At 46.4% G+C, this 25,812-nt stretch overlaps 1 protein-coding gene across 12 annotated transcripts in view; it reads left to right on the top strand.

Annotated features, from left to right (window-relative positions):
- The window catches only part of tnikb (TRAF2 and NCK interacting kinase b), a 96,652-nt gene that overhangs the window by 38,983 nt on the left and 31,857 nt on the right, over positions 1-25,812 (top strand). For 6 of the 12 annotated variants that reach the window (XM_042308563.1, XM_042308560.1, XM_042308569.1 and 3 more), the window contains exons 3-15: positions 12,974-13,030; positions 13,141-13,266; positions 13,342-13,452; positions 18,521-18,611; positions 18,731-18,861; positions 18,938-18,992; positions 19,128-19,206; positions 19,297-19,472; positions 19,932-19,998; positions 20,129-20,327; positions 20,492-20,620; positions 22,626-22,712; positions 24,715-24,903. In XM_042308563.1, coding sequence (XP_042164497.1) covers positions 12,974-13,030; positions 13,141-13,266; positions 13,342-13,452; positions 18,521-18,611; positions 18,731-18,861; positions 18,938-18,992; positions 19,128-19,206; positions 19,297-19,472; positions 19,932-19,998; positions 20,129-20,327; positions 20,492-20,620; positions 22,626-22,712; positions 24,715-24,903 — 1,497 coding nt within the window. Of the gene's footprint in view, positions 1-9,566; positions 9,710-12,973; positions 13,031-13,140; positions 13,267-13,341; positions 13,453-18,520; positions 18,612-18,730; positions 18,862-18,937; positions 18,993-19,127; positions 19,207-19,296; positions 19,473-19,931; positions 19,999-20,128; positions 20,328-20,491; positions 20,621-22,625; positions 22,713-24,714; positions 24,904-25,812 lie in introns of all 12 variants that reach the window. The other 6 variants (XM_042308561.1, XM_042308570.1, XM_042308565.1 and 3 more) reach the window with 4 other exon arrangements.

Raw genomic sequence — 25,812 nt, forward strand, 5'->3', positions numbered from 1 at the left:
GGGCCTTCCCCAAACTTTTGCCACAAAGTTGGAAACACAGAATCATCTAGAATGTCATTGTATGCTGTAGTGTTAACATTTCCCTTCACTGGAACTAAGGGGCCTGAACCATAAAAAATAGCCCCAGACCATTATTCCTCCTCCACCAAACTTTACAGTGGGCACTATACATTGGGGCAGGTAGCATTCTCCTGGCGTCTGCCAAACCCAGATTCATCAGTTGGACTGCCAGGTGGTGAAGTGTGATGTATCACTCCAGAGAAAGGCATTTCCACTGCTCCAGTGGCGGTGAGCTTTACACCACTCCAACCGACGCTTGCCATTGCACATGGTGATCTTAGGCTTGTGTGCGACTGCTCGGCCATGGAAACCCATTTCATGAATCTCCTACGAACAGTTATTGTGCTAATGTTCCTTCCAGGGGCCGTTTGGAACTCTGTAGTGAGTGTTGCAACCGAGGACAGATGATTTTTACGCGCCGCCGCACTCGGCGGTCCCATTTTTTAAAATGTATTTTATTTTACCTTTATTTAACCAAGTAGGCAAGTTGAGAACAAGTTCTCATTTACAATTGCGACCTGGCCAAGATAAAGCAAAGCAGTTCGACAGATACAACGACACAGAGTTACACATGAAGTAAAACAAACATACAGTCAATAATACAGTATAAACAAGTCTATATACAATGTGAGCAAATGAGGTGAGAAGGGAGGTAAAGGCAAACAAGGCCATGGTGGCAAAGTAAATGCAATATAGCAAGTAAAACACTGGAATGGTAGTTTTGCAATGGAAGAATGTGCAAAGTAGAAATAAAAATAATGGGGTGCAAAGGAGCAAAATAAATAAATTAATTAAAATTAAATACAGTTGGGAAAGAGGTAGTAGTTTGGGCTAAATTATAGGTGGGCTATGTACAGGTGCAGTAATCTGTGAGCTGCTCTGACAGTTGGTGCTTAAAGCTAGTGAGGGAGATAAGTGTTTCCAGTTTCAGAGATTTTTGTAGTTCGTTCCAGTCATTGGCAGCAGAGAACTGGAAGGAGAGGCGGCCAAAGAAAGAATTGGTTTTGGGGGTGACTAGAGAGATATACCTGCTGGAGCGTGTGCTACAGGTGGGAGATGCTATGGTGACCAGCGAGCTGAGATAAGGGGGACTTTACCTAGCAGGGTCTTGTAGATGACATGGAGCCAGTGGGTTTGGCGACGAGTATGAAGCGAGGGCCAGCCAACGAGAGCGTACAGGTCGCAATGGTGGGTAGTATATGGGGCTTTGGTGACAAAACGGATTGCACTGTGATAGACTGCATCCAATTTGTTGAGTAGGGTATTGGAGGCTATTTTGTAAATGACATCGCCAAAGTCGAGGATTGGTAGGATGGTCAGTTTTACAAGGGTATGTTTGGCAGCATGAGTGAAGGATGCTTTGTTGCGAAATAGGAAGCCAATTCTAGATTTAACTTTGGATTGGAGATGTTTGATATGGGTCTGGAAGGAGAGTTTACAGTCTAACCAGACACCTAAGTATTTGTAGTTGTCCACGTATTCTAAGTCAGAGCCGTCCAGAGTAGTGATGTTGGACAGGCGGGTAGGTGCAGGTAGCGATCGGTTGAAGAGCATGCATTTAGTTTTACTTGTATTTAAGAGCAATTGGAGGCCACGGAAGGAGAGTTGTATGGCATTGAAGCTTGCCTGGAGGGTTGTTAACACAGTGTCCAAAGAAGGGCCGGAAGTATACAGAATGGTGTCGTCTGCGTAGAGGTGGATCAGAGACTCACCAGCAGCAAGAGCGACCTCATTGATGTATACAGAGAAGAGAGTCGGTCCAAGAATTGAACCCTGTGGCACCCCCATAGAGACTGCCAGAGGTCCGGACAGCAGACCCTCCGATTTGACACACTGAACTCTATCAGAGAAGTAGTTGGTGAACCAGGCGAGGCAATCATTTGAGAAACCAAGGCTGTCGAGTCTGCCGATGAGGATGTGGTGATTGACAGAGTCGAAAGCCTTGGCCAGATCAATGAATACGGCTGCACAGTAATGTTTCTTATCGATGGCGGTTAAGATATCGTTTAGGACCTTGAGCGTGGCTGAGGTGCACCCATGACCAGCTCTGAAACCAGATTGCATAGCAGAGAAGGTATGGTGAGATTCAAAATGGTCGGTAATCTGTTTGTTGACTTGGCTTTCGAAGACCTTAGAAAGGCACGGTAGGATAGATATAGGTCTGTAGCAGTTTGGGTCAAGAGTGTCGCCCCCTTTGAAGAGGGGGATGACCGCAGCTGCTTTCCAATCTTTGGGAATCTCAGACGACACGAAAGAGAGGTTGAACAGGCTAGTAATAGGGGTGGCAACAATTTCGGCAGATAATTTTAGAAAGAAAGGGTCCAGATTGTCTAGCCCGGCTGATTTGTAGGGGTCCAGATTTTGCAGCTCTTTCAGAACATCAGCTGAATGGATTTGGGAGAAGGAGAAATGGGGAAGGCTTGGGCGAGTTGCTGTTGGGGGTGCAGTGCTGTTGACCGGGGTAGGAGTAGCCAGGTGGAAAGCATGGCCAGCCGTAGAAAAATGCTTAAAGAAATTCTCAATTATGGTGGATTTATCAGTGGTGACAGTGTTTGCTATCATCAGTGCAGTGGGCAGCACTTCTTATTCTCCATGGACTTTACAGTGTCCCAGAACTTTTTTGAGTTAGTGTTGCAGGAAGCAAATTTCTGCTTGAAAAAGCTAGCCTTGGCTTTTCTAACTACCTGCGTATAATGGTTTCTAGCTTCCCTGAACAGCTGCATATCACGGGGGCTGTTCGATGCTAATGCAGAACGCCATAGGATGTTTTTGTGTTGGTTAAGGGCAGTCAGGTCTGGGGAGAACCAAGGGCTATATCTGTTCCTGGTTCTAAATTTCTTGAATGGGGCATGTTTATTTAAGATGGTTAGGAAGGCATTTAAAAAAAATATCCAGGCATCCTCTACTGACGGGATGAGATCAATATCCTTCCAGGATACCCCGGCCAGGTTGATTAGAAAGGCCTGCTCGCAGAAGTGTTTCAGGGAGCGTTTTACAGTGATGAGTGCAGGTCGTTTGACCGCTGACCCATTACAGATGCAGGCAATGAGGCAGTGATCGCTGAGATCTTGGTTGAAGACCGCAGAGGTGTATTTAGAGGGGAAGTTGGTTAGGATGATATCTATGAGGGTGCCCGTGTTTAAGGCTTTGGGGAGGTACCTGGTAGGTTCATTGATAATTTGTGTGAGATTGAGGGCATCAAGTTTAGATTGTAGGATGGCTGGGGTGTTAAGCATGTTCCAGTTTAGGTCGCCTAGCAGCACGAGCTCTGGAGATAGATGGGGGGCAATCAGTTCACATATGGTGTCCAGAGCACAGCTGGGGGCAGTGGGTGGTCTATAGCAGGCGGCAACGGTGAGAGACTTGTTTTTAGAGAGGTGGATTTTTAAAAGTAGAAGTTCAAATTGTTTGGGTACAGACCTGGATAGTAGGACAGAACTCTGCAGGCTATCTTTGCAGTAGATTGCAACACCGCCCCCTTTGGCAGTTCTATCTTGTCTGAAAATGTTGTAGTTTGGAATTAAAATATCTGAATTTTTGGTGGTCTTCCTAAGCCAGGATTCAGACACAGCTAGAACATCCGGGTTGGCAGAGTGTGCTAAAGCAGTGAATAGAACAAACTTAGGGAGGAGGCTTCTAATGTTAACATGCATGAAACCAAGGCTATTACGGTTACAGAAGTCGTCAAAAGAGAGCGCCTGGGGAATAGGAGTGGCTTCTAATGTTAACATGCATGAAACCAAGGCTATTACGGTTACAGAAGTCGTCAAAAGAGAGCGCCTGGGGAATAGGAGTGGAGCTAGGCACTGCAGGGCCTGGATTCACCTCTACATCGCCAGAGGAACATAGGAGGAGTAGAATAAGGGTACGGCTAAAAGCTATGAGAATTGGTCGTCTAGAACATAGAGTAAAAGGAGGTTTCTGGGGGCGGTAAAATAGCATCAAGGTATAATGTACAGACAAAGGTATGGTAGTATGTGAATACAGTGGAGGTAAACCTAGGTATTGAGTGATGAAGAGAGAGATATTGTCTCTAGAAACATCATTGAAACCAGGAGATGTCATTGCATGTGTGGGTGGTGGAACTAATAGGTTGGATAAGGTATAGTGAGCAGGACTAGAGGCTCTACAGTAAAATAAGCCAATAAACACTAACCAGAACAGCAATGGACAAGACATATTGACATTAAGGAGAGGCATGCTTAGTCGAGTGATCAAAAGGGTCCAGTGAGTGGAGAGGTTGGTTGGGGGTCACGGCGATTTAGACAGCTAGCCAGGCCATCGGTAGTAAGCTAGCATAGGATGGAGGTCTGTTGTTAGCCACCTCTTGCGTTCCGTCAGTAGATTAGTGGGGTTCCGTGTGGTAGAGGGGATTAATCCAAATCACACAACAACAACAAAAATAAAAACAATAGATATAGTTATAGAGGCCCAAGAAGAAAACATAATAATAATAATAATAATAAAAATAAATAAATTGTCCGATTGTCTATTCAGATAGCAGCCGGTAAGACAGCTAACAGTTAGCAGGCCGCAGATGGGCGTTCAGGTAACGTCGCGACGGAGGAGCCAGCCGGATCTCCTTCGGGTAGATAACGTCGGCAGTCCAGTTGTGAAGGCCCGGTGGGGCTCCGCGTAGGCAGTAAAACGGGTCCGGATAGGTGACTGCAGCCCAGGAGTGATTGATGGAACTCAGGAGTGAGTCATTCTGTGAGCTTGTGTGGCCTACCACTTCGTGGCTGAGCCATTGTTGCTCCAAGACATTTTCCCTTCTCAACAGCACTTACAGTTGACCGGGGCAGCTCTAACAGGACAGAAATTTGACAAACTGACTTGTTGGAAAGGTGGTATTGAAGGTATGAAGGTGCCATGTTGAAAGTCACTGAGCTCTTCAGTAAGCCCATTCTACTGCCAGTGTTTGTCTATGGAGATTGCATGGCTGTGTGCTCGATTGTCAGCAACCAGTGTGACTGAAATAGCCATATCCCCTCATTTGAAAGCATGTCCACATACTTTTGTATATATAGTGTAGCTAGGTATGTAAGTTAGGCTAACCAACTAACAAGCCTATTGAAAACACCAGGGGTTGGAGTTAGGGGTTGTTTTTGGATAAGGCTCAGGTTCATGTGGTTGCAGTGAACTCTCTCTGCCAGTGACTTGACAGGGGACTGTACAGGGAGTCAGACAGCGATAGGTGGTTAGTGTGAAGATGTTGGCTTGTTTGTTTCCATGTTATCTAGCTTTTCACTAGAAGAGTGTTGTTTTGTAGGCCTCATAGCCCCTTCTATCTCTCTCTCTCTGAGTGGCGTGTGGGGTCTTGTCAGTAGGGAAGCAGGTAACCGTACTCAGGGGGGGTCAGGAATGCGAGGAATATATATATATATACATACATACACACACACACACACACACACACACACACACACACACACACACACACACACACACACACACACACACACACACACACACACACACACAGTAGGAAGGATGTTTGTCTCTGTTTACCACTTCATTATCAGATTCATTCTCTTATCTATTTCTATATCTATGTTTCAAGTGTTGTTTTATCTGTTCTACGCTGAGTGGACAAAACATTAGGAACACCCGCTCTTTCCATGACATATACTGACCAGGTGAAAGCTATGATCCCTCACTTGTTAAAAACACTTCAATAGGTGGAGGAACCGGATTAAAGAAAGATTTTAAAGCCTTGAGACATAGATTGTGTCTGTGTTCCACTGAGGGTGAATGAGCAGGATGAAAGATGTGTCCCGTTGAACGGGGTAGGGTAGTAGGTGCCAGGCGCACCGGTTTGCGTGTCAAACTGAAACGCTGCTGGTTTTTTCACGCTCAACAGTTTCCCGTGTGGGTCGAGAATGGCCCACCATCCAAAGGACATCCAGCCAACTTGACACAACTGTGGGAAGCATTGGGGTCAACATGGGCCATACATTAGACACCTTGTAGAATCAATGTCCCGACATATTGAGGCTGTTCTGAGGGTGAAAGGGGGTGCAACTAAATATTAGGAAGGTGTTCTTAATGTTTTGTAGACTCAGTGTATATTTCTATATCTATTGTTTTAACCCCTTACAGTTGTGGGATTTAGCCTATATGGATAGGGTTAGATTCAAATGTTTCTTACAGAACAAATATGGAAAGTATAACCAAGGCTATTAGACTGAAGGTGAGGACGCAACCGTTTATCTGACACAAGACTAGATCCAAACATCACACTGTTGAATTCACTGTACTTTTCACCGCATTTGTTGATACCAAAATCTGAAAATACCCAGAATACATTACATAAGACCCCAAAAATGTACAAGGGTTTGAGTGAGAGGTCTAACTGGGGTCTTCAAGTGGCCTCACAACCTCTCCAACAGTTTGCAAAGTTCCTGAGTAATTTCAATGCACTTTTATGACTCAAAGAAGAGTCTTCAACTATAAGGTTCTTTTGGAGTTCTCCTAGCTGTGCCGGTGAGGAACTAGAACGAGCACACTTTTTAGTTGTTTTGTGTGGAACACAGTCCCGCATCTCCGCCATCACACAATTACTGTTGTGTTAAAAACGGTCCATTTTTAAAATCACAATCTGGGTCAGGTGGGCATCATTCTCTTGCCAAAATAGCTATCTAAATGATAACATACCATCTTAGTGATAGGCTTTCACAAAGCAGTTCAGAGAAGCAGATGGTCATTTTGGTGCACATGGGATGGAGTGATGAGGGCATTCAGATGGGTGATCCGCACCAAATGTTCTTCACAATACAACAAACAGGCTCATTGTGTTCAGGACAACCCAGGGTATAATGCCACGTCATCCGTTACTGTTCCATATCAAGCATAGCGATCAATAGCGTTGACACTGCATCAAATCAAATCAAATGTATTTATATAGCCCTTCGTACATCAGCTGATATCTCAAAGTGCTGTACAGAAACCCAGCCTAAAACCCCAAACAGCAAGCAATGCAGGTGTAGAAGCACGGTGGCTAGGAAAAACTCCCTAGAAATGCCAAAACCTAGGAAGAAACCTAGAGAGGAACCAGGCTATGTGGGGTGGTCAGTCCTCTTCTGGCTGTGCCGGGTGGAGATTATAACAGAACATGGCCAAGATGTTCATAAATGACCAGCATGGTCCAATAATACTAAGGCAGAACAGTTGAAACTGGAGCAGCAGCACGGCCAGGTGGACTGGGGACAGCAAGGAGTCATTATGTCAGGTAGTTCTGGGGCATGGTCCTAGGGCTCAGGTCCTCCGAGAGAGAGAAAGAAAGAGAGAAGGAGAGAATTAGAGAATGCACACTTAGATTCACACAGGACACCGAATAGGACAGGAGAAGTACTCCAGATATAACAAACTGACCCTAGCCCCCCGACACATAAACTACTGCAGCATAAATACTGGAGGCTGAGACAGGAGGGGTCAGGAGACACTGTGGCCCCATCCGAGGACACCCCCGGACAGGGCCAAACAGGAAGGATATAACCCCACCCACTTTGCCAAAGCACAGCCCCCACACCACCAATCAATAGCGTTGACACTGTATCAATAAGCGGTGACACTGTATCAATAAGCGGTGACACTGTATCAATAAGCGGTGACACTGTATCAATACACTGTATCAATAAGTGTTGACACTGTATCAATAAGCGGTGACACTGTATCAATACACTGTATCAATAAGCGGTGACACTGTATCAATACACTGTATCAATAAGCGGTGACACTGTATCAATACACTGTATCAATAAGTGTTGACACTGTATCAATAAGTGTTGACACTGTATCAATAAGTGTTGACACTGTATCAATAAGTGTTGACACTGTATCAATAAGCGGTGACACTGTATCAATAAGCAGTGACACTGTATCAATAAGCGGTGACACTGTATCAATAAGCGGTGACACTGTATTTTACACCAGTTTTATGATATGGACCTTTGGCTTGTATGACATCAAAACAGTCATCATCTTTCAAACTACATGGAGTCCTCTTAATTTAAAGCTCTCCCTCACTCGGACGTTATTATTTTTTGCAAAAACATTGCCCTATTAGCAGGAGGAATGGGGGCAACTTCTTGTCACATGCGGTGCTCAAGTTCAGAGCGGCTGTCAGTCGAAACCCATACAGAGCTGTGAAGAGGAGACACAGAGCTCTGATGTCACGTACAGCTTGTTACTGTACAGCCACTACGGTCCAATTTAGGAGCTTATCAGTGTCCAAATCTGCCATTTTTCACCCTGTATACGGTTACGAGTGTGAAGGGCTTCTCAGGATATTACACCTGATCTTGTGTTGTCTTCCTGTGTGTAATATGCTTTCCGCATATCTGCCATTCCATTTCCGTTTCAGAGTGTGTTGTTTTCTGGTGTGCGTGTGCGTGCTCGCGACCTCGCTTCACTGGTGTTGTGTAAGGGAGAGTGAGTCTGTATGCCCAGAGCATTTAGGACAGTCAGCTACAGAACTGGACCAAACAGAGTCCTGTCTGTCTGTCTCTGTCTGGTAGGGGAGAATGGAGTTGTGGTTCGTCAGCTGTCTCACAGCGTGTCTGAACGAGATGAGAGAGTGAGGGGGAGGAGAGAGAGCGAGTGAAAGAGGAGGGGGAGGTGAGAGTGCGAGAGAGAGGAGGGGGAGGAGAGAGAGCGAGTGAGAGAGGAGGGGGAGGTGAGAGAGCGAGAGAGAGGAGGGGGAGGAGAGAGAGCGAGAGAGAAGGGGGGCAGAGAGGGGAAAGGATAGAACAGTCTGGTTCAGCTTCTCTGCCGGTCAAATACAGTCAGTGTGTCTGATGCAATACTGAGAAACATACTGTATTATCTGTGTGTGTTATAGCAGTGATGTGTGAGTTCTTCCACTCTACACAGACACATGCTGACTCAATCCTCATCTTATGTTACATCTTGCTGTTTTGGGTATTATTTAACTTCCCTACTGTAGCTACCTCTGCTACACTATGTGTAGAAAACATTAAGAACACCTTCCTAATATTGAGTTGCACCTCCTTTTGCCCTCAGAACAGCCTCAATTCGTTGGGGCATGGACTCTACAAGGTGTTGAAAGCATTCCACAGGGACTCTGGCCCATGTTGACTCTAATGCTTCCCACAGATGTGTCAATTCGGCTGGATGTCCTTTGGGTGGTGGACCATTCTTGATACACACAGGAAACTGTTGAGTGTGAAAAACCCAGCAGCATTGCAGTTCTTTACACACTCAAACCGGTGCACCTGGCACCTACTACCATACCCCGTTCAAAGGCACTTAAATATTTTGTCTTGCCCATTCACCCTCAGATTGTGTATGTGTGCCATTCAATGTCTCAATTGTCTCCGGGCTTAAAAATCCTCCTCCCCTTCCCCCTCCTCCCCTTCATCTACACTGATTTGTTGTTGATTTAACAAGTGACATCAAAAAGAGATCATAGACTGACCAGGTGAATCCAGGGGAAAGCTATGTCATGGAAATAGGTGTTCTTAATGTTTTGTCCACTCTGTGTACAGATGGAGCCTTGTCAGTGGGCATCAGCAGCAGTCCTGTGTGTGCTGGCCTGCTGTCAATCAGCCACCTTGTTCAGGCTGAGAGCCTGGTGACAGTCTGTGGCTTTGGGACTAAAACACTAACCGGTTACATGATGGAACTGTTGGTAAAACTGCTTTATTTTAGATACTCATCTCTCTCTCTGTCTCTCTCTGTCTCTCTATCTCTCTATCTCTCTCTCTCTCTACCTCTCTCTCTCTGTCCCTCTCTCTCCCTCTCTCTCTACCTCTCTCTCTCTGTCCCTCTCTCCCTCTCTCTGTCCCTCCCTCTGTCCCTCTCTCTCTCTCTCTCTCTCTCTCTCTCTCTCTCTCTCTCTCTGTCTCTCTCTCTCCCTCTCTCTGTCCCTCTCTCTCTCTCTCTCTCTCTATCTCTCTCTCTCTCTCTCTCTCTCTCTCTGTCTCTCTCTCTCTATCTCACTCTCTCTCTCTGTCTCTCTCTCTCTCTACCTCTCTCTCTCTCCCTCTCTCTATCTCCCTCTCTCTCTGTCTCTCTACCTCTCTCTCTCTCTCTCTCTCTCTCTCTCTGTCTCTCTCTGTCTCTCTCTGTCTCTCTCTGTCTATCTCTGTCTCTCTCTCTGTCTCTCTCTCTGTCTCTCAATTCAATTCAATTTCAATTCAAGGGCTTTATTGGCATGGGAAACATGTGTTAACATTGCCAAAGCAAGTGAGGTAGACAACATACAAAGTGAATATATAAAGTGAAAAACAACAAAAATTAACAGTAAACATTACACATACAGAAGTTTCAAAACAGTAAAGACATTACAAATGTCATATTATATATATATACAGTGTTCTAACAATGTACAAATGGCTAAAGGACACAAGATAAAATAAATAAGCATAAATATGGGTTGTATTTACAATGGTGTTTGTTCTTCACTGGTTGCCCTTTTCTCGTGGCAACAGGTCACAAATCTTGCTGCTGTGATGGCACACTGTGGAATTTCACCCAGTAGATATGGGAGTTTTTCAAAATTGGATTTGTTTTCAAATTCTTTGTGGATCTGTGTAATCTGAGGGAAATATGTCTCTCTAATATGGTCATACATTGGGCAGGAGGTTAGGAAGTGCAGCTCAGTTTCCACCTCATTTTGTGGGCAGTGAGCACATAGCCTGTCTTCTCTTGAGAGCCATGTCTGCCTACGGCGGCCTTTCTCAATAGCAAGGCTATGCTCACTGAGTCTGTACATAGTCAAGGCTTTCCTTAATTTTGGGTCAGTCACAGTGGTCAGGTATTCTGCCGCTGTGTACTCTCTGTGTAGGGCCAAATAGCATTCTAGTTTGCTCTGTTTTTTTGTTAATTCTTTCCAATGTGTTAAGTAGTTATCTTTTTGTTTTCTCATAATTTGGTTGGTCTCTCTCTCTCTGTCTCTCTCTCTCTCTCTCTACCTCTCTCTCTCTACCTATCTCTCTCTCTCTACCTATCTCTCTCTCTCTCTCTACCTCTGTCTCTCTCTCTCTCTGTCTCTCTCTGTCTCTCTCTCTGTCTCTCTCTCTCTCTCTCTCTCTCTCTCTCTGTCTCTCTCTCTCTCTCTCTCTCTCTCTCTCTCTCTCTCTCTCTCTCTCTCTCTCTCTCTCTCTCTCTCTCTCTCTCTCTCTGTCTCTCTCTCTCTCTCTGTCTCTCTCTCTGTCTCTCTCTCTGTCTCTGTCTCTCTCTCTCTGTCTCTCTCTCTCTCTGTCTACCTCTCTCTCTCTCTCTCTGTCTCTCTCTGTCTGTCTACCTCTCTACCTCTCTCTCTCTCTACCTCTCTCTCTCTACGTCTCTCTCTCTCTCTCTCTCTGTCTCTGTCTCTCTCTCTCTACCTCTCTCACTCTCTCTCTACCTCTCTCACTCTCTCTCTCTCTCTTTCTCTCTCTCTACCTATCTCTCTCTCTCTCTACCTCTCTCTCTACCTCTCTCTCTCTCTACCTCTCTGTCTCTCTCTGTCTCTCTCTCTGTCTCTCTCTCTGTCTCTCTCTCGGTCTCTCTCTGTCTCTCTCTGTCTCTCTCTGTCTCTCTGTCTCTCTGTCTCTCTCTCTGTCTCTCTCTGTCTCTCTCTCTCTGTCTACTCTCTCTCTCTCTCTCTCTACCTCTCTCTCTCTCTCTCTCTACCTATCTCTCTGTCTCTACTCTCTACCTCTCTCTCTCTCTACCTCTCTCTCTCTACCTCTCTCTCTCTACCTATCTCTCTGTCTCTCTCTACTCTCTACCTCTCTCTCTCTCTCTCTCTACCTATCTCTCTCTCTCTCTACCTCTCTCTCTCTACCTCTCTCTCTCTCTCTCTCTCTGTCTCTCTCTGTCTGTCTACCTCTCTACCTCTCTCTCTCTCTACCTCTCTCTCTCTACGTCTCTCTCTCTCTCTCTCTCTGTCTCTGTCTCTCTCTCTCTACCTCTCTCACTCTCTCTCTACCTATCTCTCTCTCTCTCTCTACCTCTCTCTCTACCTCTCTCTCTCTCTCTCTACCTCTCTGTCTCTCTCTGTCTCTCTCTGTCTCTCTCTGTCTCTCTCTGTCTCTCTCTCTGTCTCTCTCTGTCTCTGTCTCTGTCTCTGTCTCTCTCTCTGTCTCTCTCTCTGTCTCTCTCTCTGTCTCTCTCTGTCTCTCTCTCTCTCTCTACCTCTCTCTCTCTCTCTACCTATCTCTCTGTCTCTGTCTCTACTCTCTACCTCTCTCTCTCTCTCTACCTCTCTCACTCTCTCTCTCTCTCTTTCTCTCTCTCTACCTATCTCTCTCTCTCTCTACCTCTCTCTCTACCTCTCTCTCTCTCTACCTCTCTGTCTCTCTCTGTCTCTCTCTCTGTCTCTCTCTCTGTCTCTCTCTCTGTCTCTCTCTCGGTCTCTCTCTGTCTCTCTCTGTCTCTCTCTGTCTCTCTGTCTCTCTGTCTCTCTCTCTGTCTCTCTCTGTCTCTCTCTCTGTCTACCTCTCTCTCTCTCTCTCTCTACCTCTCTCTCTCTCTGTCTCTACTCTCTACCTCTCTCTCTCTCTACCTCTCTCTCTCTCTACCTCTCTCTCTCTCTACCTATCTCTCTGTCTCTCTCTACTCTCTACCTCTCTCTCTCTCTCTCTCTACCTATCTCTCTCTCTCTCTACCTCTCTCTCTCTACCTCTCTCTCTCTCTCTCTCTCTCTCTCTACCTCTGTCTCTCTCTCTCTCTCTCTGTCTCACTCTGTCTCTCTCTCTGTCTCTCTCTCTCTCTGTCTCTCTCTCTGTCTCTCTCTCTCTCTCTCTCTCTCTCTCTCTGTCTACCTCTCTCTCTCTCTCTCTGTCTCTCTCTGTCTGTCTACCTCTCTCTCTCTCTCTCTACCTCTCTCTCTCTCTCTACCTCTCTCTACCTCTCTCTCTCTGTCTCTCTCTCTCTCTCTCTCTGTCTCTCTCTCTCTGACTCTCAGGGTCGCCATGTCAAAACTGGCCAGCTTGCCGCTATCAAAGTTATGGACGTCACTGGCGTAAGTCACAGACGCACACAAAACCGGAAAAACACAAAACTAATTTGAGAAATCCCAAATCCTGTCGACTGTGTTTGTGTACCACTCTAAGGTGTGTGTGTGTGTTCCAGGATGAGGAAGAGGAGATTAAAGCAGAGATCAACATGTTGAAGAAGTACAGCCATCATCGGAACATTGCTACCTATTACGGTGCCTTCGTCAAGAAGAATCCTCCTGGCATCGACGACCAGCTATGGGTACGTATGCCTGTGTGAGTGAGTGCTGTTCAGTTTGGTGTGTGTTAAACCCACTCTCTCTCTCTGTCTCTGTAGTTGGTGATGGAGTTCTGTGGGGCAGGCTCGGTGACCGACCTGATTAAGAACACCAAGGGGAACTCTCTGAAGGAGGAGTGGACGGCCTACATCTGCCGAGAGATCCTCAGGGTAGAATTCAGTACAATTCAAAGGGCTTTATGGGAAACATGTTTTACGTTGCCAAAAGCAAGTGAAAAAGATAAGAAACAAACTTGAAATCAATAAAAAATGAACGGTAAACATTACACTCATGTTTCAAAGGAATAGAGACATTTCAAATGTCATATTATGTACAGTGCCTTGCGAAAGTATTCGGCCCCCTTGAACTTTGCGACCTTTTGCCACATTTCAGGCTTCAAACATAAAGATATAAAACTGTATTTTTTTGTGAAGAATCAACAACAAGTGGGACACAATCATGAAGTGGAACGACATTTATTGGATATTTCAAACTTTTTTAACAAATCAAAAACTGAAAAATTGGGCGTGCAAAATTATTCAGCCCCCTTAAGTTAATACTTTGTAGCGCCACCTTTTGCAGCGATTACAGCTGTAAGTCGCTTGGGGTATGTCTCTATCAGTTTTGCACATCGAGAGACTGAAATTTTTTCCCATTCCTCCTTGCAAAACAGCTCGAGCTCAGTGAGGTTGGATGGAGAGCATTTGTGAACAGCAGTTTTCAGTTCTTTCCACAGATTCTCGATTGGATTCAGGTCTGGACTTTGACTTGGCCATTCTAACACCTGGATATGTTTATTTTTGAACCATTCCATTGTAGATTTTGCTTTATGTTTTGGATCATTGTCTTGTTGGAAGACAAATCTCCGTCCCAGTCTCAGGTCTTTTGCAGACTCCATCAGGTTTTCTTCCAGAATGGTCCTGTATTTGGCTCCATCCATCTTCCCATCAATTTTAACCATCTTCCCTGTCCCTGCTGAAGAAAAGCAGGCCCAAACCATGATGCTGCCACCACCATGTTTGACAGTGGGGATGGTATGTTCAGGGTGATGAGCTGTGTTGCTTTTACGCCAAACATAACGTTTTGCATTGTTGCCAAAAAGTTCAATTTTGGTTTCATCTGACCAGAGCACCTTCTTCCACATGTTTGGTGTGTCTCCCAGGTGGCTTGTGGCAAACTTTAAACAACACTTTTATGGATATCTTTAAGAAATGGCTTTCTTCTTGCCACTCTTCCATAAAGGCCAGATTTGTGCAATATACGACTGATTGTTGTCCTATGGACAGAGTCTCCCACCTCAGCTGTAGATCTCTGCAGTTCATCCAGAGTGATCATGGGCCTCTTGGCTGCATCTCTGATCAGTCTTCTCCTTGTATGAGCTGAAAGTTTAGAGGGACGGCCAGGTCTTGGTAGATTTGCAGTGGTCTGATACTCCTTCCATTTCAATATTATCGCTTGCACAGTGCTCCTTGGGATGTTTAAAGCTTGGGAAATCTTTTTGTATCCAAATCCGGCTTTAAACTTCTTCACAACAGTATCTCGGACCTGCCTGGTGTGTTCCTTGTTCTTCATGATGCTCTCTGCGCTTTTAACGGACCTCTGAGACTATCACAGTGCAGGTGCATTTATTCGGAGACTTGATTACACACAGGTGGATTGTATTTATCATCATTAGTCATTTAGGTCAACATTGGATCATTCAGAGATCCTCACTGAACTTCTGGAGAGAGTTTGCTGCACTGAAAGTAAAGGGGCTGAATAATTTTGCACGCCCAATTTTTCAGTTTTTGATTTGTTAAAAAAGTTTGAAATATCCAATAAATGTCATTCCACTTCATGATTGTGTCCCACTTGTTGTTGATTCTTCACAAAAAAATACAGTTTTATATCTTTATGTTTGAAGCCTGAAATGTGGCAAAAGGTCGCAAAGTTCAAGGGGGCCGAATACTTTCGCAAGGCACTGTATATATACAGTGTTGTAACGATGTGCAAATAGTTAAAGTACAAAAGGGAAAATAAATAAACATAAAATGGGTTGTATTTACAATGGTGTTTGTTCTTCACTGGTTGCCCTGTTCTTGTGGCTACAGGTCACAAATCTTGCTGCTGTGATGGCACACTGTGGTATTTCACCCAGTAGATGTGGGAGTTTATCAACATTGGATTTGTATTCTAATTATTTGTGGGTCTGTGTAATCTGAGGGAAATATGTGTCTCTAATATGGTCATACATTTGGCAGGAAGTTAGGAAGTGCATCTCAGTTTCCACCTCATTTTGTGGGCAGTGAGCACATAGCCTGTCTTCTCTTGAGAGCCAAGTCTGCCTACGGCGGCCTTTTTCAATAGCAAGGCTTTGCTCACTGAGTCTGTATGTAACGGATGTGAAACGGCTAGCTAGTTAGCGGTGTGCGCTAAATAGCGTTTCAATCGGTGACGTCACTTGCTCTGAGACCTTGAAGTAGTGGTTCCACTTGCTCTACAAGGGCCATGGCTTTTGTGGAGCGATGGGTAATGATGCTTTGTGGGTGACTGTTGTTGATGTGTGCAGAGGGTCCCTGGTTCGTGCCCGGGTATGGGCGAGGGGACGGTCTAAAGTTATACTGTTACATGTACATAGTCAAAGCTTTCCATAATTTTGGGTCAGTCACAGTGGTCAGGTATTCTGCCACTGTGTACTCTCTGTTAAGGGCCAAATAACATTCTAGTTTTTCAGTCTCTCAGTCCCAGCTTTGATGCACCTGTACTGACCTCGCCTTCTGGATGATAAGCGGGGTGAACAGGCAGTGTCTCGGGTGGTTAATGTCCTTGATAATCTTTTTGGCCTTCCTGTGACATCGGGTGCTGTAGGTGTCCTGGAGGGCAGGCAGTATGCTCCCGGAGGTGCGTCTTGGGTACAGGAATAATGATGGACATCTTGAAGTGGGGACAGCAGACTGGGATAGGGAGAGATTGAATATGTCCGTAAACACTCCAGCCAGCTTGTGGAAGGTTTGGGAAGTTATGGTAGGTTTGGGAATCACTTCCTTTTAGGTGGTTGTAGAATTTAACAGCTCTTTTCTGGATTTTGATAATTAGCGGGTATTGTCGTGGAGGATCGTTACAAAATATAACACAAGAACTTGTGAATTCAATATAGGCTTTTAATACAAACATATCAGAAGCCTAGATGGTCCGCGGAACACACCCTTTTCCAGAGCACTGGCTCTGATTTATACACATACAACATATGAGTCCATCCCACATGCAAATGAAGTTACTTCCCTCAGTCCATCTGCCACCATTATCTTTCAATCTGTGCTTCCTGCTTGTTCACGCCCAATAACGCCCATATCTGCTTTCAGTCAAGTTATAATGGTGACAGGACCTCTTCATGTCCCAAAAATAATACATGCCCATCTTATCCTATGGGCCCCTTACGTTCAGCCTGGTGTGTTCTTTGGTATGTCTGTCCTTATTAGGACTCGTAGACGATGTGTCTCTTCTGACATTCCTTCAGCATCTTCATGTCCTAAAAATATATGCCCTATGTCTATAGTCCATCCGTTGGTCATTTGGCTGACCCCCTCCTTTGTGTGTCCCTCTGACCTTGGTATGTCCAGCTGTCCTATGCTCTCATGGCCATACTTTGGTTTCCTGTTCTATACAATAGACAATGCATTTTACCAGAATGGCAAATGCACTCTAAGTGTATCTTTCTCTTGTGGTACAGTATTATGTTTCTCCCTTTATGTACAGCTTGCTCCCACAGTATCGGCCTAATTCTGCTCTACATGCATTATTTGGTGTTTTACGTTGTACACAGAGGACATTTTTGCAGAAATCTGCATGCAGAGTCTCAATTTGGTGTTTGTCCCATTTTGTGAATTCTTGGTTGGTGAGCGTACCCCAGACCTCACAACCATAAAGGCCAATGGGTTCTATAACTGATTCAAGTATTTTTAGCCAGATCCTAATTGGGATGTCAAATTTCATGTTCCCCTTGATGGCATAGATTAAAAGTTCCTTCTTGCCTTGTCACCCTCTCTCACCTCTCATTCTCTAACTCCCCCACATCTAAAACTAATGCAATCAACATATTTGGAATGAAACCTGCTGACATTAAATACTGATGACCTTTGAGGGCACTATGGTGTTGAACGCTGAGCTGTAGTCAAGGAATATTATTCTCACATAGGTGTTCCTTTTGTCCAGGTGGGAAAGGGCCGTGTGGAGTAGGAATTGCATCATCTGTTGGGGCGGTATGCAAATTGGAGTGGGTCTAGGGTTTCTGGGATAATGGTGTTGATGTGAGCCATGAGTGCTACGGGTCGGTAGTCATTTAGGCAGGTTACCTTAGTGTTCTTGGGCACAGGGACCGTGGTGGTCTGCTTGAAACGTGTTGGTATTACAGACTCAGCTAGGAACAGGTTGAAAATGGCAGTGAAGACACTTGTTGGTCAGCGCATGCTCGGAGTACACGTCCTGGTAGTCCGTCTGGCCCTGCGGCCTTGTGAATGTTGACCTGTTTAAAAGGTCTTACTCACATCGGCTACGGAGAGCGTGATCACATTGTCGTCCAGACAGCTGATCATGCATGTTTCAGTGTTACTTGCCTCGAAGCGAGCATAGAAGTTATTTAGCTCGCCTGGTAGGCTCGTGTCACTGGGCAGCTCGCGGCTGTGCTTTCCTTTGTAGTCTGTAATAGTTTGCAAGCCCTGCCACATCCGACAAGCGTCAGATCCGGTGTTGTATGATTCAATCTTAGTCCTGTAGTGAAGCTTTGCCTGTTTGATGGTTTGTTGGAGGGCATAACAGGATTTCTTATAAGCTTCCGGGTTAGAGTCCCGCTCCTTGAAAGTGGCAGCTCTACCCTTTAGCTCAGTGCGGATGTTGCCTGTAATCCATGGTTTTTGGTTGGGGTATGTACATATAGTCACTCTGGGTACAACGTCATCAATGCACTTTTTGATGAAGCCAGTGACTGAAGTGGTGAACCATCGGAAGAATCCCAGAACATATTCCAGTCTGTGCTAGCAAAACTGTCATGTAGCTTAGCATCTGCTTCATCTGACCACTTTTTTTATTGACTGAGTCACTGGTGCTTCCTGATTTAGTTTTTGCTTGTGAGTAGGAATCGGGATGATAGAATTATGGTCAGATTTGCCAAATGGAGGGAGAGCCTTGTACGCGTTTCTGTGTGTGGAGTGTGCCTTATAATAACCAACAGTTATCTCTCTCTCGCTCGCTCTCTCTCACTAGGGTCTGACCCATCTCCACCAACACAAGGTCATCCACAGAGACATCAAGGGTCAGAACGTCCTGCTGACAGAGAACGCAGAGGTCAAACTGGGTGAGACAAACAGGAAAACAGGAAAACAGACAGACTGGCGGACGGACAGATCAAAATGTTTCACGTGTGTGTGTGTGTGTGTGTGTGTGTGTGTGTGTGTGTGTGTGTGTGTGTTCCAGTGGACTTTGGAGTGAGTGCCCAGTTGGACCGTACGGTGGGGAGGAGGAACACGTTTATAGGGACGCCATATTGGATGGCTCCTGAAGTCATCGCCTGCGACGAGAACCCTGAGGCCACCTACGACTTCAAGGTACCACAGTAGGCTGTGGGTTTAGTGTATTTTCCCTGGTCATCTCAATCCCTCCTAACTCCTCTGTGTCTTTCAGAGTGACCTGTGGTCTCTGGGTATTACGGCTATAGAGATGGCAGAAGGAGCACCGCGTAAGTACCAGTGCCTACCACAACACAACGTAGGCTGGCACAACAGTGAATACTGTGGCATAAGACACTATCAGACGTTGTGTGCATTGGTTGGAGGTATCATGGTTTGTTAACCCTTTCTCTCCCTCTCTGCAGCACTGTGTGACATGCACCCAATGAGAGCTCTCTTCCTCATCCCCAGAAACCCCGCCCCCAGACTCAAGTCTAAGAAGTGGTGAGTTATCACACGCACATGCACACACACACACACACACACACACACACACCCACACACACTCACTGTGTTGTCTCTGTGTGTGTTCAGGTCTAAGAAGTTTCAGTCGTTCATTGAGAGTTGCTTGGTGAAGAGTCATGGTCAGAGACCCAGCACAGAACAGTTGTTGAAGCACCCCTTCATCAGAGAGCTGCCTAACGAACGACAGGTCCGCATCCAACTGAAGGACCATATCGACAGAACCAAGAAGAAACGTGGAGAGAGGGGTGAGACTGACCGCAACAGACACACACAAGCACATATGTGCACACACACACACACACACACACACCTGCATCCAGCTGAAGAAAAGTCGGCCAAAAGAAAACAAGAAGGTTCAGATCCAACTGGATGGTGTGTGTGTGTGTGTGTGTGTGTGTGTGTGTGTGTGTGTGTGTGTGTGTGTGTGTGTGTGTGTGTGTGTGTGTGTGTGTGTGTGTGTGTGTGTGTGTGTGTGTGTAACTGGTTGGTGTGTGTGTAACTGGTTGGTGTGTGTGTAACTGGTTGGTGTGTGTGTAACTGGTAACTGGTTGTAACTGGTTGATGTGTGTGTCTAACTGGTTGATGTGTGTCTAACTGGTTGATGTGTGTGTAACTGGTTGATGTGTGTGTGTGTGTGTAACTGGTTGATGTGTGTGTGTGTAACTGGTTGATGTGTGTGTAACTGGTTGATGTGTGTGCTGCAGATGAAACAGAGTATGAGTACAGTGGCAGTGAGGAAGAGGAGGAGGAACGGGACATGGGGGAGCCAAGGTAGGGTGTGTGTGCTTGTGCGTACATACACTAGTGTTTGCGTGTGTATTTGCCTCCAAATGTGTAGGAGAGAGATTTCCACTCATAAACCCTCCCTCTCCTATCTCTCCTCTGATTGGTCCTTGTCTAGCTCCATCATCAACGTCCCTGGAGAGTCGACGTTAAGGCGGGACTTCCTGCGGCTGCAGCTGGCCAATAAGGAGCGTTCTGAGGCTCTGCGGAGGCAGCAGTTGGAGCAACAGCAGAACGAGGAACACAAACGTCTCCTGTTGGCAGAGCGACAGAAACGCATAGAGGAGCAGAAAGAGCAGAGGAGGAGACTGGAGGAGGTAGACTGCATGCTTTTCACTCCATCATGCCCACCTGAACACAACTTTTCTGCTTCAGATGGTTTCTGTTCACATTGCATTTTCCAGCACGGCTCGGCTCGGCTCAATGACATATCTGGTGACAGCTATGACGCTCTCTCTCCCTCACACTCTTTGTCTAACAGCAACAGCGTAGGGAGCGTGAGATGAGGAAGCAACAGGAGAGAGAACAGAGGAGACGCTATGAAGAGATGGAACAACTACGGAGAGATGAGGAGAGGAGGCACGCAGAGAGAGAACAGGTACACACACAGGTAACTCTCAGGTGCGCACACACCCACACACTTATCTCTCTCACTCTTTTACACACACTAACTCATTGACCAGGAATCACCCCAGTCTCCCACAGCTCTGTTGCAGACCAGACATAGACTGACATTTAGGTTTTATGTCCCAGGGCAGGAATAGTTAGGGTCTGGGGCCTGGATGACTCTGCTTCATGAATGCTTCCCTTTCACTCTGATGTTTAACACTCACTCTCTAATAAAACGTGTTTTTCTCTCTTACCCACTTGATTCAATATTAAGTACCTTGGGGTGGTTCTATACATCAAGTCTCTTTTCCCTGGTTATGCCTTTTTCTTCGACTGAATCTGTTTATCACTGCGCTCTCTCTTTCCTCCCTTATCCCTTCCTCTCTCCACCTCCTATCATGTCACTCCATCTCGCTTCTATTTTGGTTTTAATCCGTACTTTGGTTTCTTTCTCAAAACATATTTCCCTTAATCTGTCCTTGTACTCTCTCTCTCACTCCCTCTCACCCCCTTATCACCCCCTTTCTCCTCCTCCTCATCACCCCCTTTCTCCTCCTCCTCATCACCCCCTTTCTCCTCCTCCTTATCACCCCCTTTCTCCTCCTCCTTATCACCCCCTTTCTCCTCCTCCTTATCACCCCCTTTCTCCTCCTCCTTATCACCCCCTTTCACCTCCTCCTTATCACCCCCTTTCTCCTCCTCCTTATCACCCCCTTTCTCCTCCTCCTCATCACCCCCTTTCTCCTCCTCCTCATCACCCCCTTTCTCCTCCTCCTCCTCCCCCTTTCTTCTCCTCATCACCCCCTTTCTCCTCCTCATCACCCCTTTCTCCTCATCATAACCCCCTTTCTTCTCCTCCTCATAACCCCCTTTCTTCTCCTCCTCACCCCTTTCTTCTCCTCTTCACCCCCTTTCTTCTCCTCCTCAACCCCTTTCTTCTCCTCCTCACCCCCTTTCTCCTCCTCATCACCCCCTTTCTCCTCCTCATAACCCCCTTTCTTCTCCTCCTCATAACCCCCTTTCTTCTCCTCCTCACCCCCTTTCTTCTCCTCTTCACCCCCTTTCTTCTCCTCCTCACCCCCTTTCTCCTCCTCATCACCCCCTTTCTCCTCATCATAACCCCCTTCTCCTCCTCATAACCCCTCTCTTCTCCTCCTCACCCCCTTTCTTCTCCTCTTCACCCCCTTTCTTCTCCTCTTCACCCCCTTTCTCCTCCTCACCCCCTTTCTTCTCCTCCTCACCCCCTTTCTCCTCCTCATCACCCCCTTTCTTCTCCTCTTCACCCCCTTTCTCCTCCTCATCACCCCCTTTCTTCTCTATCCTTATCACCCCCTTTCTTCTCCTCCTTATCACCCCCTTTCTTCTCCTCCTTATCACCCCCTTTCTTCTTCTCCTCATCTCCTCCTCCTCATCACCCCCTTTCTTCTCCTCATCACCCCCTTTCTTCTCCTCCTTATCACCCCCTATCTTCTCCTCACCCCCTTTCTCCTCCTCCTCACCCCCTTTCTTCTCCTCCTCACCCCCTTTCTTCTCCTCCTCACCCCCTTTCTCCTCCTCCTCACCCCCTTTCTCCTCCTCACCCCCTTTCTTCTCCTCACCCCCTTTCTCCTCCTCCTCACCGCCTTTCTCCTCCTCCTCACCGCCTTTCTCCTCCTCCTCACCGCCTTTCTCCTCCTCAACCCCTTTCTTCTCCTCCTCACCCCCTTTCTCCTCCTCACCCCCTTTCTCCTCCTCACCCCCTTTCTCCTCCTCACCCCCTTTCTCCTCCACCTCCTCACCCCCTTTCTCCTCCTCCTCCTCACTCCCTGTCTTCTCCTCATCACCCCCTTTCTCCTCTTCCTCATCACCTCCTTCTCATCACCCCCTTTCACCTCCTCAACTCCTTTCACCCCCTTTCACCTCCTCGTCACCTCCTTTCTGTCTCCATTGCCTGCTCTGATCACTCACCTGGCTGCTCTGGGCTCTGATTGGCTGATCTCCTGGCTGTCTGGCCTGTGATTGGGTAGGAGTATATCCGTAGGCAGCTGGAGGAGGAGCAAAGACAGCTGGAGATTCTACAGCAACAACTACTCCAGGAGCAGGCTCTATTGATGGTAACCTCTCACCCTTGACCTCTCACCCCCGAGTCCTCAGCCTATCACCCATCCACAACAACCCCTTATCTCTCTTGTTGCACAAGCATATACACTATATATACAACCGTATGCCTTCAAATGAGTGGATTCGAATATTTCAGCCACATCCATTGCTGACAGGTGTAAATACAGTTGAAGTCGGAAGTTTACATACACCTTAGCCAAATACATTTAAACTCAGTTTTTCACAATTCCTGATATTTAATCCTAGTCAAAATTCCCTGTCTTTGGTCAGTTAAGATCACCACTTTATTTTAAGAATGTAAAATGTCGGAATAATAGTAGAGAGAATGATTTATTTAAGCTTTTATTTATTTCATCACATTCCCAGTGGGTCAGAAGTTTACATACTCAATTAGTATTTGGTAGCATTGACTTTAAATTGTTTAACTTGGGTCAAGCATTTCGGGTAGCCTTCCACGAGCTTCCCACAATAAGTTGGGTGAATTTTGGCCCATTCCTCCTGACAGAGCTGGTGTAACTGAGTCAGGTTTGTAGGCCTCCTTGCTCGCACACGCTTTTCAGTTCTGCCCACAAATTTTCTATAGGATTGAGGTCAGGGCTTTGTGATGACCAACCAGTTCTATTTTTGTTTCATCAGACCAGAGGACATTTCTCCAAAAAGTACGATCTTTGTCCCCATGTGCAGTTGCAAACCGTAGTCGGGCTTTTTTTTATGGCGGTTTTGGAGCAGTGGCTTCTGCCTTGCTGAACGGCCTTTCGGGTTATGTCGATATAGGACTCGTTTTACTGTGGATATAGATACTTTTGTACCTGTTTCCTCCAGCATCTTCACAAGGTCCTTTGCTGTTGTTCTGGGATTGATTTGCACTTTTCGCACCAAAGTATGTTCATCTCTAGGAGAGAGAACGAGTCTCCTTCCTGAGCGGTATGGCGGCTGCGTGGTCCCATGGTGTTTATACTTGCGTACTATTGTTTGTACAGATGAACGTGGTACCTTCAGGTGTTTGGAAATTGCTCCCAAGGATGAACAAGACTTGTGGAGGTCTCCAGTTTTTTTCTGAAGGCTTGGCTGATTTCTTTTGATTTTCCCATGATTTCAAGCAAAGAGGCACAGAGTTTGAAGGTAGGCCTTGAAATACATCCACAGGTATACCTCCAATTGACTCAAATTATGTCAATTAGCCTATCTTCTAAAGCCATGACATAATTTTCTGGAATTTTCCAAGCTGTTTAAAGGCACAGTCAACTTAGTGTATGGAAACTCCTGGCCCAGTGGAATTGCCATGCAATCTCCATAAACAAACATTGACAGTAGAATGGCCTCACTGAAGAGCTCAGTGACTTTCATCGTAGCACCGTCATAGGATGCCACCTTTCCAACAGGTCAGTTTGTTACATTTCTGACCTGCTAGAGCTGCCCCGGTCAACTGTAAGTGCTGTTATTGTGAAGATCACCATACATAGTACCAACTGCAAAGTTTGGTGGAGGAGGTCTGGGGCTAGTTCCAGTGATTTTAACGCTACAGTATACAAAGACATTCTGGATGATTCTGTGCTTCCAACTTTGTGGTAACAGTTTGGGGAAGGCCCTTTCCTGTTTCAGCATGACAACGCCCCTGTGCACAAAGCCAGGTCCATACAGTAATGGTTTGTAGAAGAACTTGACTGGCCTGCGCAGAGCCCTGACTTCAACCCCATCGAACACCTTTAGGATGAATTGGAACGCTGACTGCAAGCTAGACCTAATCACCCAACATCAGTGCCCGACCTCACTGATGCTCTTGTAGCTGAATGGAAGCAATGTTCTAACATCTAGTGGAAAGCCTTCCCAGGAGAGTGGAGGCTGTTATAGCAGCAAAGGGGGGACCAACTCCATATTAATGCCCATGATTTTGGAATGAGATGTTCGACACGCAAGTGTCCATACTTTTGGCCATGGAGTGTACTTTGTGTTTGTGCTTTGTTTCCTGTGTAAACCGTCTGCGTGTATCTACAGGAGTACAAGCGTAAGCAGATGGAGGAGCAGCATCAGGCTGAGCGTCTCCAGAGACAGCTGCAGCAGGAGAGAGCCTACCTGGTGTCCTTACAGCAGCAGCAGCAGGAGCCACGGCCACAAGACAAGAAACAGCTGTATCACTACAAAGACACAGCCCCTAATAACGACAAACCTGCCTGGGCCAAGGAGGTACTGTTTGCACGCACACACACACCACACACACACCACACACACACCACACACACACCACACACACACCACACACACACCACACACACAACGCTTATAGATGTGTTCAGTATATTTGGTTACACACCAACAGTATATTATGTTTCCTATAATGATCTCTCTCCTCTCAGGCGTGAAGTTTTCTGAAGAGTGGGAGCCCTGTATCATTGCTATGTCTGGACTATAAGATATATCAAAATGTCTCTCTCTTTTTCCAAAACACAGTGTCTCCATCATGGACAGACCTTCTGTTGCTGTGTGTGTTTTTTTCAGGTTCTTCCAGTTATATATGTGTGTGTGTGTCCACATAGCTATATGTGTTTGATGTGTTCAGTGACAGTGTGATGTTCTGTCTCTAGGTACTGCGTCAAACCCAGAGTAGCTCACCTCATATTCCTCCCATTAAGCACCAGTCCTTTAGCCAGCCTCGAGTAGCCAGCCTCGAGTAGCCAGCCTCGAGTAGCCAGCCTCGACTAGCCAGCCTCGAGTAGCCAGCCTCGAGTAGCCAGCCTCGAGTAGCCAGCCTCGAGATGTCAGCCTAGCACTCCTCCTGTTCCCTGGTTTACACCCCCTGCTCCCGTCCCCCCTCCTACCCTGCCCAATCAAGTCCCTCCAGGGAGAGGCTTCTCCAATCTGAAGGCAATAGTGTGACCTTTCCGTGTATACGTGTGTCCTTCGCCCCTGATCCCGCCCCTGACTCCTTTCATCCAATCATGCGTCGCCCTGAGGCCAGAAGGAAGAGCCCTAAGGGAGAAGTTCAGGAGTTGAGGGGGAGGTGTCCAGGTCGATGGGTCAGTGAGGGAGACACCAACTTCCGGTGTTTGAGACACTTCCTCCCTCTCTCTCTTCAGAGGTGGACTAACCCTAACC

Source organism: Oncorhynchus tshawytscha, linkage group LG29 (genome assembly GCF_018296145.1).
Source record: "Oncorhynchus tshawytscha isolate Ot180627B linkage group LG29, Otsh_v2.0, whole genome shotgun sequence".
Classification (NCBI taxonomy): domain Eukaryota; kingdom Metazoa; phylum Chordata; class Actinopteri; order Salmoniformes; family Salmonidae; genus Oncorhynchus; species Oncorhynchus tshawytscha.